We start from the raw sequence: 13,685 nt of genomic DNA, 5'->3' as shown, positions 1-13,685 counted from the left end.
AGTCACTTCATACACATGTGAAAGCTGATCAATGAGTAAGGAAGCCGAAAGTAGAACTGATGCATTTGAATTGCGGTGTTGGGAAGAATATTGAATATACCATGAACTGCTAAAAGAACGAACAAATCTGTCTTGGAAGAAGCACAGCCAGGATGCTCCTTGGGAGCAAGGATGATGAGACTTTGTCTCACGTACTTTGGACATGTTATCAGGAGGGACCAATCCTTGGAGAAAGACATCATGCTTGGTAAAGAAGAGGGTCATCAAAAAAGAGGAAGACCCTCAATGAGATGGACTGACATAGAACTGCAGCAATGGCTCAATTCAATGATTGTAAGGATGGCTCAGGATTGGGCAATGTTTCATTCTGTTTTATATAGGGTTGCTATGAGCCTGATCCGGCTCAAAGGCACGGAACAACAATGGTTTTGACCATCTTTTTATTTGTGTATTAGCCATTTCTATAACTTCTTTGGTGAAGTGTCTATTCAAATCTTTTGTCCGTTTATTGGATTTTTTAATCTTATTGTTGAGTTGTCAGAGTTACTTAAATATTTTGGATACAATTCCTTTATCAGATACATGTTTGCAAGTAATTTTTCTCATTCAATGGCCTGTTTTTTCATTCTTTTAAGTGTCACTCAAAGACCACAACTTTTTAATTTTATGATGTTCAATTCATCAACTTTTTCTGTTTGGATACGCTTTTGTTGTTACATCTAATGTTGATGAACTCAGTGCCATAAAGATTCCTCCCATCTTCTAAGAAAAAAAATTGGTTTTACTTTTAAAACTATGACCCATTTTGAATTAATTTTTGAGTATGATGTGCGATAAGGTTCTAAATTTATCCTTTCGCATATGGATACACGATTGTCTCAGTACCGTTTGTTGAAAAGACTAACCTTTCCTGATTAAATTATGTTCACACCTTTGTCAAAAATCAATTGACCATAAATGTAAGGTTTTATTTCTGGATTCTCAGTTTTATTATTGAACAATATCATTGATATCATAACAATATCATTGATATCATAATTACTATAGTTTTAATTATGTTTTGAAATTGGTTAATGGAAGTACTCAAACTTTGTTTACAAATTGATTTTGGCTATCTAGGTTCTTCCTATTTCCGTGTAAATTTCAGGAGCAGCTTGTCCTTGCAAACAAAGAAAAAAGCCTGCTGGAATTTTGATAAGGATCATGTTGAATCTGTAGATCAGTTTTGAAAAGTGTGCCATCTTAACAGTGTTGAGTGTTCCAAACCTTGAACATGGAATATTTATTTAGAGCTTTCATTTATCGTAAAACGTTTTTGTAATTTTCAATGTACAAGTCTTGTGCTTCTGTGTTAAAGTTATTCCTAAGTATTCTTTTTGATGCTATTTTGAATGGAACTGTTTTCTTAATTTTATTTCTGTGTTGTTGTTTTCTGGTATATAGAAATATAGCTTATATTTGCGTTCTGATTCAGTATGCTGTGACCTTGCTGAACACATTAGTACTAGCATGTATTCCTTAAATTTTTCTATATATAGGGTTATGGCATCTGTGAATAAAAGTAGAAGCCTTCCTTTCTAATCTTTTTTTAAATCATTGCTGTGGCTAGAACCTCCAGTACAACATTGAATAGAAGTGGCCAGGACAGGCACCATTGCCTTGTTCACGATCTGAGGAAGAAAGCATTCAGTCCTTTACTGTTAAGTGTGGTATTTACTGTAGGTTTTTCATAGGTGGCTTTATCAAGTGGAAAAAGTTCCCTTCTATTCCTATTTTGTTGAGTTTTTAGACACGATTAAACATTGAAATTTGTCAAATGCTTTTTCTGCATCTATTGCAATAATAAACCCAGTGCCATTGAGTCGATTCCGACTCATGACCTGGTGGTATAGTGGTTAAGTGCTACAGCTGCTAACCAAAGGGTTGGCAGTTCAGATCTGCCAGGTGCTCCTTGGAAACTCTATGGGGCAGTTCTGCTCTGTCCTATAGGGTCGCTATGAGTCGGAATTGACTCGATGGCACTGGTTTGGTTTTTTATTGGAATAATAATGTTTTTTATTCTATTAATATGGTGCATTTTTTTGTTCGTTTTGTTTTTGTTTATTAACTTGCCTGGACATATTTGTAGGATCTGTTTCCTTTGCAATGTGTGGTTGCGGATGCCTTTGTTTAGTTCTGCTTTTTTAAATTTTTGTCCACATTTTTAACCTTGGATTCCCAGGAATCACACTGTGCTTGTATAGGTTAATGGTCAGACTATGATTGCTCAGAGGTTGTGTTCAAACATCTCAAGCCAATAAAGTTTCCACCCTCTGCCAGCAGATGTGTGTGTGTGTGTGTTGGAGAGAGCATTTAAAGTTTAGGTAGCTCTGAAGGAAGTCCTGGTTTTTCTTACCTCGAGGCTCTCCTGGGAACCCTGGTGGCACAGTGGTGAAGTACTCTACTGCTAACTGAAAGGTTGGCAGTTTGAACCCACCAGCTGCTCCATGGGAAACAGATGTGTCTGCTTCCGGAAACACTGCAGCCTTGGAAACCCTGTGGGGCAGTTCTGCTCTGTCCTGCAGGCTTACTGCTAAGAGTTGGAGTCGGCTCGACGGCAGTGGGTCCGGGCTCTCTTGTGTGTCCTCTGTGTGTGTGCGAGCTCCCAGCCAGCCAAAGGGGTGTGGGTAGCTTGGCCTTCTCCAGTTTTTCCTGCACACGTGTGTGGAGAGCATATGAAGGCCCCCATTGACTGTCTTATTTCCCAGATCCTCCTGGTAAATTTTTGGTGGGTCTGCCAATCTGTTGCTTGCCGTAATGTGATCACAACCTCACACTGGCAGAGCTGCTACTCTTCCTCATTTGCTTGCACTTAGGTTGCTGCTGCTTATGGGACTTGTTCATGCTCTGCTCCAAATCCAGCCCCTCTGGCAGGAGACCCATTGGTCTTCACACCTTTTCCCACCCCGCTGGCCCTACCTCACCGAAGGAGCCAGGTGTGGGAGGTGAGAGAAGCCGAGAATGCCACACAGACTCCCACTGTTCTCACCTGAAGGTCAATAGTTTTATATGAATAACCACTTCTTAGTAAGTATGTCTTTGGTTGATTTGCAGAGCCATGAATGGGTTGGCTTATTTAGGGGATTTTGTTTGTTGTTTTTTTTTCTTTTTTTAGTAGATAAGCAGAACAGATTGTTAAAAGCTGAATGTTTGTATGACTGGATGTAACAAAGTTTTGTAAGAGAAAATTTAATTTCTCCACATCCTTGCCAACACTCACTATTTTAATTTTTTTTTGGTAATAGCCATCTTACTGGGTGTGAAGTTGTATCTCGTTGTGGTTTTGATTTGCATTTCCCTGGTAGCACAGTGACTAAGAGCTACAACTACTAACCGAAAGATTGGCAGTTCGAATCCACCAGGCATTCCTTGGAAACCCTGTGGGGCAGTTCTGCTCTGTCTCACAGGGTTATTATGAGTCAGAACCTGCTGATAGTTTTGGTTTTTTGGTTTAATAACTAATGATGTTGAGCATCTTTTCATATGGGTATTGGCCATTTGTATATCTTCTTTGGAGAAATGTATATTCAAGTCCTTTGGCTATTTTTTAAATGAGCTGTTTGTCTTTTGTAGTTGAGTTATTGAAAAAAAAACCCACTGCCGTCCAGTTAATTCCAACTCGTAGTGACCCTATAGAACAGAGTAGAACTGCCCCATAGGGTTTCCAAGGAGCAGCCGGTGAGTTCGAAATGCTGACCTTTTGGTTAGCAGCCAAGCTCTTAACCACTGCACCACTGGGGCTCCAGTTGAGTTATAGCAGTTATTTATATATTCTGGATATTAAACCTCTATCTGATATTTGGTTTCCAAATATTTCCTTACTGAAATGGGTTGTTTTTGGCAATTGTGCCTGGTTTTATAATTGCTTTTTGGGGAGAGGCACCATCAAGCTACTCTTTCCACCCCACTGGAAGTCCTGCCTCTGCACTGGTCACATTTCGAAGCTTTTCAGCCAATTCTGATGTGAAGCTAGGGTTGAGAATCACAACTAGGGTGTGATTAAAAAAAAAAAAAAAAGATTACAGGAGGATAAATCCTAATTTCACTTCATTCCATCAACTTTTACTGAGCAGCCTCAGGCACTGGTCACAGGGCTGGGGATACTGAGATGACCGAGACCAGCCCTCTCCTTGAGTGGTCACAGACAGGAAGGGAGACCAGCAAGTGCATTCTAACTGTGAGCATACGGGACTGGTGATGCTGGGTTTAGGAGCATAGTCAGGAAAGACTCTTCATTTTTCTGAAATGCACTGATAGGCTGTCAGAATATGCTCAGAAAGTAGTATAGCCATCAAGCAGATCCTGCATTTTCCTGAACAGGAGTATAAATAAATTTATTCATCCTGGGAACCTGGGACAATTTCCCAAAATTGTATAGTGATTATAAACATAATTTTAAGTAACCAGCATTTTACTTTATATAAAGGCTACTGAGTTTTTCAATGCTTGTTTTCTTTTTTTAATGCTTTATTTTCAACTGGGACTGTGATGATTTCACAACCTCAATTTATGTGAATAAATTCAGTAATAGTCAATCAATGTCAAAGTCCTTAGGGACAATGTGACATGGTGTATGGTTTCTGAAGTTGGGGCTGCATGAAGGCAAAAGCATGGAGGTTTAAGAAGAAATATTAGTACCTCTATTTTTTTAAATAGGATTTGTTCTTTAACTATTTTCTACATACTGAATTTTTTATTAAGCAAGAATATTTATAGAGCTTTTAATACATACAAATACATGCATATATTGGGGGCATGCCCCCATTTTTGTTTTTCGAGAGTACTCAATCACAAAAATTGGAAACCGCTGGTATAGTGGAAAGAACACCAATCTGAAATGGGTGCTAGTCTGAATTCAACCACCAGCTTGCTGTGTGAACAAGGGTGAACTGTGAGGAGTCTCTCAGCTTTGGTTTCTGCATCTGTAAATTGAGGGGCCTAATGTCAAGATCTCTGTGATCTCTTCATCTCTGGAAGTCTATGAGTGGCTTTTTCTTGCTTATTCTGTTGTGCTTATTATGTAGTTTTAAGAGCAGAAGGTGGTATTTTTTTTTCTGTCCAATATTTGAATTGGACAGAGATGTGAGTCTATTTCTGAGTTCCTGGCCTATTTCCAGAGTGCTTTCTGTACTTGACATCCATTCTCTGTGCTGTTGCTGGTGATAGGTGCCATGACGTCACACACCAGGATGTTAATTTTAAACCTACTGACTCTAGACATACCAACGGAGGCATAGCACAATTAGTAGCAAAGTACAAAAAGATGCCCCTGGACACTGTCACAGACACATGCGTGCACACACAAATCAATCTGTATCTATTGCTTAACTTCATTAGTGGCTTAGAACTCAAAAAGTTTCAAGATTTGAGTGCCTAAAGGACATTAGAAGTAGTGTTAACATGTCCATACATATCCAGCTTAGCATCTACTCAGAAACTGAGCTATTAGAGGATTAATTTCAAAAGAACTGAAAGTCTGAGAGATTCATAGGCCCTCTTTTAGCTCTTTAAGTTCAAAGACGTTCAAAATTTGCATATTCTATTTTAACTCTTTTAAAAACATTATTCAACTTTAAAATTTGATTAGCAGAAAATGTTGGACTTCAGTGTTGAAGGATCATAGTGAAATAGACTATTGATAGTTATTCTTCAAATAAGCAATTACTTTATTACAGAGTCAGTTCCTTCAAGCTTTGTATTACTTTGATTTAGTTTCTTTTGCTATTGCTAGCTAATGAAATTCGAGGTGGAAACAGGTGATAATGCTGTGAATCTCTATCAAAAAATTCAGCTATTCAAAATCAGCTGCTGTCCTTTACCTGTGGGAATGGAATAACCACATTCTGGCATGTTCTGTATAATAACTGCATCAATCTTAAGATTTGTACTAAAGGAAAAATGACAGAAAAAGGAACAACATAGCAAAAAAAGTGACAATCCATAGTTGTTTTTATTGTAAATAAACATTAAAGATGTGAGTTCATGAGAATATGATTGTAGACAGCTAGAATGAAAGAGGAAAGAGCAAAACCAGAAAAACAGGAGAGAAATTAGAAAATATGAATGTTCTAGAATAGAAAAAATGAAACTCTTCAGCTCCGTAATTTTATTTTATTTTGTGTGATAGTAATGGCATGAAGGAGTGAAGGAAAATACGCTTTAAACTTAGACCTGTATAAGCACGATGTGTACTTTGTGACCTGCCGGGGGTATAGAATGTAGTCATTTTGCTAGTGCCTGTAACAGCCAGCCAGGAACAAATGTCACTAAGGCTTCCAATTGGTACCAATCCCTGAGCTTACATTTAAGGTTCTAACCTTTAGATTTAATGCTGATCATAGGATTAGAGCTAGATATTCACCCTGGGGAAGATGGGTAGACCGTGTGTGAGGAAGAGATTTGTCACTTCCATTGCTCCAGTCTGAAGGTCAAAGACTATTGCCAGCACCACGGTGCCCACAGCCCGTGTGAGCTCCACAGTTCCCTGAATTACTGATGCTACTGGTTAGGCAGAGAACACGTTTCCCTTCATCGCTATATGTCCATTTTGTAATAGGTATATATATATTTTTTATATGTTTGGCTGACTTCCTCTTTTGATCTTGGTGACCCCGTTTGGTTTCCCAAATGATTTTCAAAGATGAACACGTAGCCAGGTCTGGGTGGCATGCATTTGTCTTTTTCAACTGGGCAGATGGCATTTCCCATTCACCCCACTCACAGTCTTCATTTTCTTTTCAACGTTTCTCTAGACCAGGAGCTTTTATCTCTTTACATTAAACTTTTTATTATAGGTGGTGCAGTGGTTAAGAGCTCAGCTGCTAACCAAAAAGTCGGCAGTTTGAATCCATCAGGCACTCCTTGGAAGCCCTATCGGGCAGTTCTACCCTGCCCTATATGGTCGCTATGAGTCAGAATCGACTAGACAGCAACGGGTTTTTTTTTTTTTTTTTTTAATTATCATAGTAGAAAAGTTACAAGGACAGTGCAGAGCTCCCCTGTTGCTAGAAACCTTCCCTGCTGGGTAGAACTGGGCTCTGAACCTGGAGTGCAGCAATGACTCCAGTCAGCTCCTGAAGGTTATGCAAAATTTGATATGCTTATATGAAAATGCAATTTTTGGAAAGAAGCCAAGAACTTTAAAGACTATATTTTAGCTTTGTCAGTCTTTTTTCTTTAGGTGTGATCTCTGCTCTCATGTTTCTTATCCCAATAGCACATTTTTTGGTTTATAAGAACACTGCTGTCATTAGCTGCCGTTGAATCGGCCCCTGACTCACAGCGACCCCATGTGTTACAGAGTAAAACTGCTCCGTAGGGTTTTCTTGGCTATAATCTTTGAGGAAGCAGTTTGCAGGCCTTTCTTCCACAGAGTTGTTGGGTGGGTTCCAACTTTAACTTTAGGGTAACACCTGGTCAAAAACTGGGCCACCCAGGCTTCTATATTAAATACCTCAAAATGTACATTTGCACAAGCGTGCATAGATGGATTTTTGCGTCCCCTTATCACACCCTGTAATTCTCTGACTCACCCGATGCTCGTGTTCACATGACGTACATTAATTCTGTTGAGGTAAGCCCAGAGTTCCTTTAACGGTGGAATCTGTCTACACCACATAACGTGTCTCAACGTGCACGCTGAAAGCCCCTGCTTCAGAATCACCTGGGCTCCCGGTTAGAAAGTGCAGAATCTTCCACCCTTATTCAGAAAAAAATCTGCATTCTTAACAATCCCCCGGAGGGATTTGGATGTACCATGTATCAAACCCATTTATACAGACTGCCTAAATTCCTCATCTTAGCTTAACAGCACAGATATTTGGACTGTTATAAAAAGCACTGCTCTTTTCCTTTGAAGCGTTGGGAGGGGCGGGGAAGCCATGACCTTTTTATAGACCGATTCTTCTTTTGTTCCTATTTAGAGTGCAGTGGAGTCCTGGTGGTGCAGTGGTTAAGAGCTACAGCTGCTAAGGAAAAGGCTGGCACTTTGCATCCACCAGCCACTCCTTGGAAACCCCGTCGGCAGTTCTGCTCTGTCCTATAGGGTCGCTATGAGTTGGAATCGACTCAACAGCAACGGGTTTTAGAGTGCACTACAAGGTCTTTCTGACTCCCCTTTAATTCTAAAGATGGAAGATAATTATAGCAGTAGGATCTAGGAGTCTGCAAAACCTCTCAAGTAAAAACTTCCATTTATCAGTATTCTGAATATTTTACTTATTTTTTAAAATTTTATTGTGTTTTAGGTGAAAGTTTACAGTGTATATTAGTTTCCCATTCAAAAATTTATACGCAAATTGTTTGGTGACATTAGTTGTAATCCCTGCATCCTGTCAGCACTCTTCCCCTTTCCCTTTCCACCCCAGGTTCCCCGTGTCCATTTATCTAGGTTTGCTGCCCCTTGCTGCCTTCTCGTCTCTGCTTTTGGCCAGGTGTTGCTCATTTGGTCTTGTTTACTTGATTGAACTAAGAAGCAGGCTCCTCACGTGTGTTATTATTTGTCTTATAGGCCTGTCTAATCTTTGACTGAAAGGTGGACTTTGGGAGTAGCTTCAGTGCCGAGTTAGCAGGGTACTCGGGGGCCATAGTCTCAGGGGTTCCTCCAGTCTCTGTTGGACCAGTAAGTCTGGTCTTTTTTTGTGAATTTGAATTTTGTTCTACATTTTTCTCCCACTCTGCCTAGGACCCTCTATTGTGATCCCTGTCAGAGCAGTCAGTGGTAGTAGTCTGGCACCATCTGCTTCTTCTGAGCTTAGGCTGGTGGAGGCTGTGGTTCATGTGGTCCATTAGTTTTTGGACTGTTACTTCCCTTGTGTCTTTGGTTTTCTTCATTCTCCTTTGCTCTGATGGGGCCAATAGATGTATCTTAGATGGCCACTTGCAAGCTTTTAAGACCCCAGATGCTACTCACCAAAACAGGGTGTAGAGCATTTTCTTTATGACCTATGTTATGCCAGTTGACCTAGATGTTCCCTGAGACTGTGGTCCCCAGCCTTCGGCCCCAGTAACTCAATCCCTCAAGGTGTTTGAATGTGTCTAGGAGGCTTCTATGACTTTGCCTTGGTCAAGCTGCTGAATATTTGAAATGCATTTTTTTGTTATTGTCTAACGTGAGGGGTTTTATTTCAGACTTACAGATTCCAGTCTGCTGCTAGAAGATTATTCATCCAAGTTGAGTTCCAAAGCAAAGAGAGCCAAGAAGAGCCTCCTTTCTGCAGAGGAGAAAGAGAATGTACCCAGCGACTACATGGTGCCCATTTTCTCAGGACGGTGTGCTGCTTTCTCTTCCTGGGTTTGATTATTTGAAAGTCGGAAATGAATGTTGTCAGAGTAGATGATGAGTAATAATAACTAACATTTATTGAGCACCTACTATGTACTGGGCCCTGTATACACACTGTATATCTAAGGAAGCCCAGGACCCTGCACTGAACGGATGTGTTAATTATGAAAAGGGATCCCTTCAGAAGTCTTTGCCATCACCCAGCATCACTGCAAACAGAAGGGAATGATTAGGATGGCCCAGACTTAGATTCTTTACAAAGTTAGTTTATATATGCAAGTAGTCATTATAAGAGATGGCTAAGTTAGAAGAATAAAATATTATTATTTTCTGCTTTGTTTCTCTCTGTTTTAAAAAAATCATTTAAGAACCACATCAACTTAGCATTAGCCTACATGCACTCTTCATGTCTTCTCCCAGATCTTTCCCCACCAAACCAACCATTCCGGCTCTCCCAGGCCAGTCTCAAGAAATGATAATATACAAAATAACCTCTGGTAAAATAAAATGTGAGAGAAAATTGATCTTATGGGTTTCGTTTACAGTTCTCCTCTATTTTTTGTATGGACCCAGTTTCATATGTTCTATTACGGTGTTGGGCGTTGACAGTATTAACAGCCTAAGACAAGGAGGATGGGAAAGAAACTGGCCCTGCAGGTGACAGGTTTGGAGTTGAGACCATCAGTGCTATTCAGAGTGCTGGGGAGGTATATGCATTTATTTGTTTTTAATTTGTAGCAGTGTACTTTTGTCAACATGTCACATCAGATTCTTGCTCTGTGCTCAGGTTATAGAAGAGTTACTAATGACATATATTTATATTTACTTAAAGGGAAATATGCTTGCTAGCTTAGGTCCAACAGATGTGTTTAAAAATGTGCTCAAGTTCTCACGTGAAATACGTAATTAGAGTTTTGAAGTTCAGTTATTTCTATATGGAAGAGGCAAGGAGGCTATGAATCCCCCCTGCCCTCTAGAGCTATGCCAGGGTATCTGTTGTTGGAAGCAGTGTGAGGTCAGACTTAAAGTTCTCTCACTTAGCATTGTCTCAGCTTGGCGCAAGACTAGCACTGGATATGATCAACTATTGTACATATTGAATCATATTCCAAAGCTCTGTCTACACCGTATATTGACTGCTGTAGAGAATTCCAAACAAATTCTCACAATGGTTTATTTTGTATTCATTTATTTCCTATCTCATTCCAGAAAAAAAGGTGAGAGCTAATTATGCTAGGACACTAAGCTAAACACCTCCCATCTTACTTTTTTTTTTTTTGCTAAATTGACTAGTGAATATATTACTGATTTCATTAGTAGGGACTTCCCTATTAATATTTGGGAAGACAAATGTAAGGAGAAAGAAATTAAAATTTACTCACTAAATTTAGTAAGAAAGAAAGTTGACTCATCTTGTCTACTCACTGTTCTAGTAATATTCCAGGAGAAATTCCAGCCTTATAGCAAGTGTGGAACCCTCTTCCTCATCAGAAGGCCAGGCATTTGCATGTACAACAGCAGTGTTCGCTTACGTACGTTTGGAAGCACTCCTCTCTAAGAAAAGCAAACGGGCAATTCTGCGTTAAAAGGCCTGAGAAGACTCAGAATTTCAAGCGAATCTTCAGTATGATCAATATACTCCCTTACTGAACCATCTGATAGGGTTCAAAACAAAGGAGATTAAAAATAATCTATTTTTAACAGCATTAACAAATCACAGTGAAAATTCTATTATAAAGTACTACGTTAGGGGACAACACTTTTAGATGTTACCTCCTGTCTCTCACTTGCCATCATCATCAATAACCAATAAAGACAGATGACTTTTATAAATGTTACTACTTTGATTGCAGGCTTGACTGTTTCATAGCTATATGCAAATACAGATGAGGATTGTTATATATACACTCACACACACACATACAACATACACACAACCTCTGTTATCTTAGAAAGAAAACAGTAGGCATAAGAATCTTGTGAAAATCTGGAACTTATTTTTCTATGCAACAGTTCTGCGCAATGCAGTACGTCTGTTGGATTATAGCATCCAGGTCAAGCACAAAGTCATATGTCAGGATCACAGGCTTTAAAGCACAAAAACTATGTCTCATCTTACAATATCATCTTTTCTTGAAAGGTAGTCACAACTTTAATCTCTTATTGTAAACTAAATTATATTTAAATGCACTAAGCAAACGAGTACAGTGATCTCCAGCCAGTTATGTAACTTCTCTGAATTACTACATACGTAAAATAAAAATGAGACAATTTACCACAGGGGGTTGTTGTGAGCATTAAATGAGATAACTGGCTGATTTGGCAGCTAACAACAACATGTTAAAAAGCACTTGGCACAGCACCAGTGACATAGTAGGTGTTATCATTGTTGTTATTATTATTATCGGTGCTAACGTTAACTTTTGAATGTGAAGAGTTTGCTCCTGATCTACCATGTTTTTCTGTCAGGTTTTATTTGGGCAAAGTATACTATGTTGGAGGTCTGGTACATTGAACTTGGTAAAACAGGGTAGTCTTATCAGTGCCATCCACAGTATCCATGTTTTGTTCTTATTATGTTTTAGCCAAGCGCATATCAGTGGAATTACAGATACGGAAGAAGAAAGAATTAAAGAAGCTGCTGCGTATATAGCCCAGAGGAATCTTCTTGCTAGTGAAGAAGGAATCACGACATCCAAACAGTCGACAGCATCCAGACAGGCGACAGCATCCAAACAGGCGATAGCATCCAGACAGGCGACAGCATCCAAACAGGCGACAGCATCCAAGCAGTTAACAGCATCCAAACAGTCGACAGCATCCAAGCAGTCCATGGTATCCAAACAGTCCACATCCACTCTTCAGCAAGAGGAGGCTTTTGAGAAGAAGTCAAGGAAAGTTGCAATTCGAGAAAAGGCAGAACAGCTGTCTCTGAGAAAAACAGTAAGAAAAGACAAGTTAATATAACTTACAAAAATGGAAATGCATGGAACAGGTTGTGCGTGTGTGTGTGTGTAGATATAAATTTATTTGTTTCAAGTTTAGAAATATGTGGTTTTGTGGAGAAGCAAAATGCAATAAGGAGAGAAGACATTAAAATGTATAGGTCAAAGAAAGGGAAGCCTAGTAGTTTTAAACTCCAGGGAGTATATTTTAAGAACCTTAAGAAATATTGCTTAAACTTAGAATGTTAGGTATTAAATAATTACATGTGCTTCAAAAAGGGAGGAGGGGAGTGCATTTTGTCTAGCTGCAAAAACAAGGCTCCAAATGGAAAAATAAGTTCGGTTTATATTTGTTATTTAGGTGGAAGCCCTGGAGGCACAAATGGTTAAGCCCTCGGCTGCTAACCAGAAGTTGCCAGTTCAAACTCGCCCAGTGGCTCCATAGTAAGAAGACCCGGTGGTCTGCTTCCGTAAGATTGCAGCCAAGAAAACCCTCTGCGGCAGTTCTACTCTGTCACATACAGTCGCTAGGAGTTGGCATTGACTTGGTGGCACCCAACAACGACATTTAAGTAGCACAGGTTGTTTCGGTTTAGTAGTAGTGTGGTAATTTTTTTTTTCCAGTTGGAAGAAACCGAGGCGTATCATAAAAAGCTGAACGAAGATAGCCTTCTTCACGCTCCTGAGTTCACCATTAAGCCTCATTCGCATACTGTGTGGGAGAAGGAGAATGTAAAATTGCACTGCTCGGTGTCAGGCTGGCCAGAACCTCGTCTCACGTGGTATGTCAGCTTTGTGAAAAATACTTATAGAACTGATTACATGAAGTTCCATTTCCCTCAGTGTGCAGGAGTCAAGGAAGACATCTGCAGTTTTGTGTAGAGTTTCAAAAGAATAAAAAAAGAATGCTGGGATGAGTATTTTATGCATGAGAAGAAAGAACAGTCTTGCATATTTTGATACATTATTACCCTTTAGAATCCCGTCATACAGATGAGTCTTTATTTCTATAAACTGTTAAATTTAGTCAACATGTTTACAAAGAAAATTATATCTGTAACTACAAAGGACCATAAAAGTTAAAGAAAATTTTCCTTCCATTAGTGAACTTTACAATATAGGTATCGTAGTGTGAGTAGAAGCAATGCTGCCTTTTTAAAAATAACTAAAACTCAGAGGGCTCTCATTTCTGCTCCTTACCTGAGCCGAGTCTCAGTGTGCTTTCTGAAACCAAACAAAAAAAAAGAGGCGTATCTCAGCTGGGAGACGCTACTCATACGGGACCTTAAGACATTTTCTTTCCATAATGAATAAACCCCCCTTTCTCCTTTTATTCTATTGCAATTGGCAATAAACTTGTGACCCCTAAACCCAGAACTTCCTGTCACATATCGTGAATATCTGCCACAGAGAGCAGA

At 39.4% G+C, this 13,685-nt stretch overlaps 1 protein-coding gene across 5 annotated transcripts in view; it reads left to right on the top strand.

The window, feature by feature from the left end:
* MYOM1 (myomesin 1) overlaps window positions 1-13,685 on the top strand; it is a 180,653-nt gene that overhangs the window by 27,628 nt on the left and 139,340 nt on the right. For all 5 annotated transcript variants that reach the window (XM_049900248.1, XM_049900246.1, XM_049900245.1 and 2 more), the window contains exons 3-5: window positions 9,169-9,309; window positions 11,908-12,265; window positions 12,892-13,049. In XM_049900248.1, coding sequence (XP_049756205.1) covers window positions 9,169-9,309; window positions 11,908-12,265; window positions 12,892-13,049 — 657 coding nt within the window. The remainder of the gene's footprint in view (window positions 1-9,168; window positions 9,310-11,907; window positions 12,266-12,891; window positions 13,050-13,685) is intronic.

Source organism: Elephas maximus, chromosome 11 (assembly GCF_024166365.1).
Source record: "Elephas maximus indicus isolate mEleMax1 chromosome 11, mEleMax1 primary haplotype, whole genome shotgun sequence".
Taxonomy (NCBI): Eukaryota; Metazoa; Chordata; class Mammalia; order Proboscidea; family Elephantidae; genus Elephas; species Elephas maximus.
This window is presented reverse-complemented; position numbering and strand designations above follow the sequence as displayed.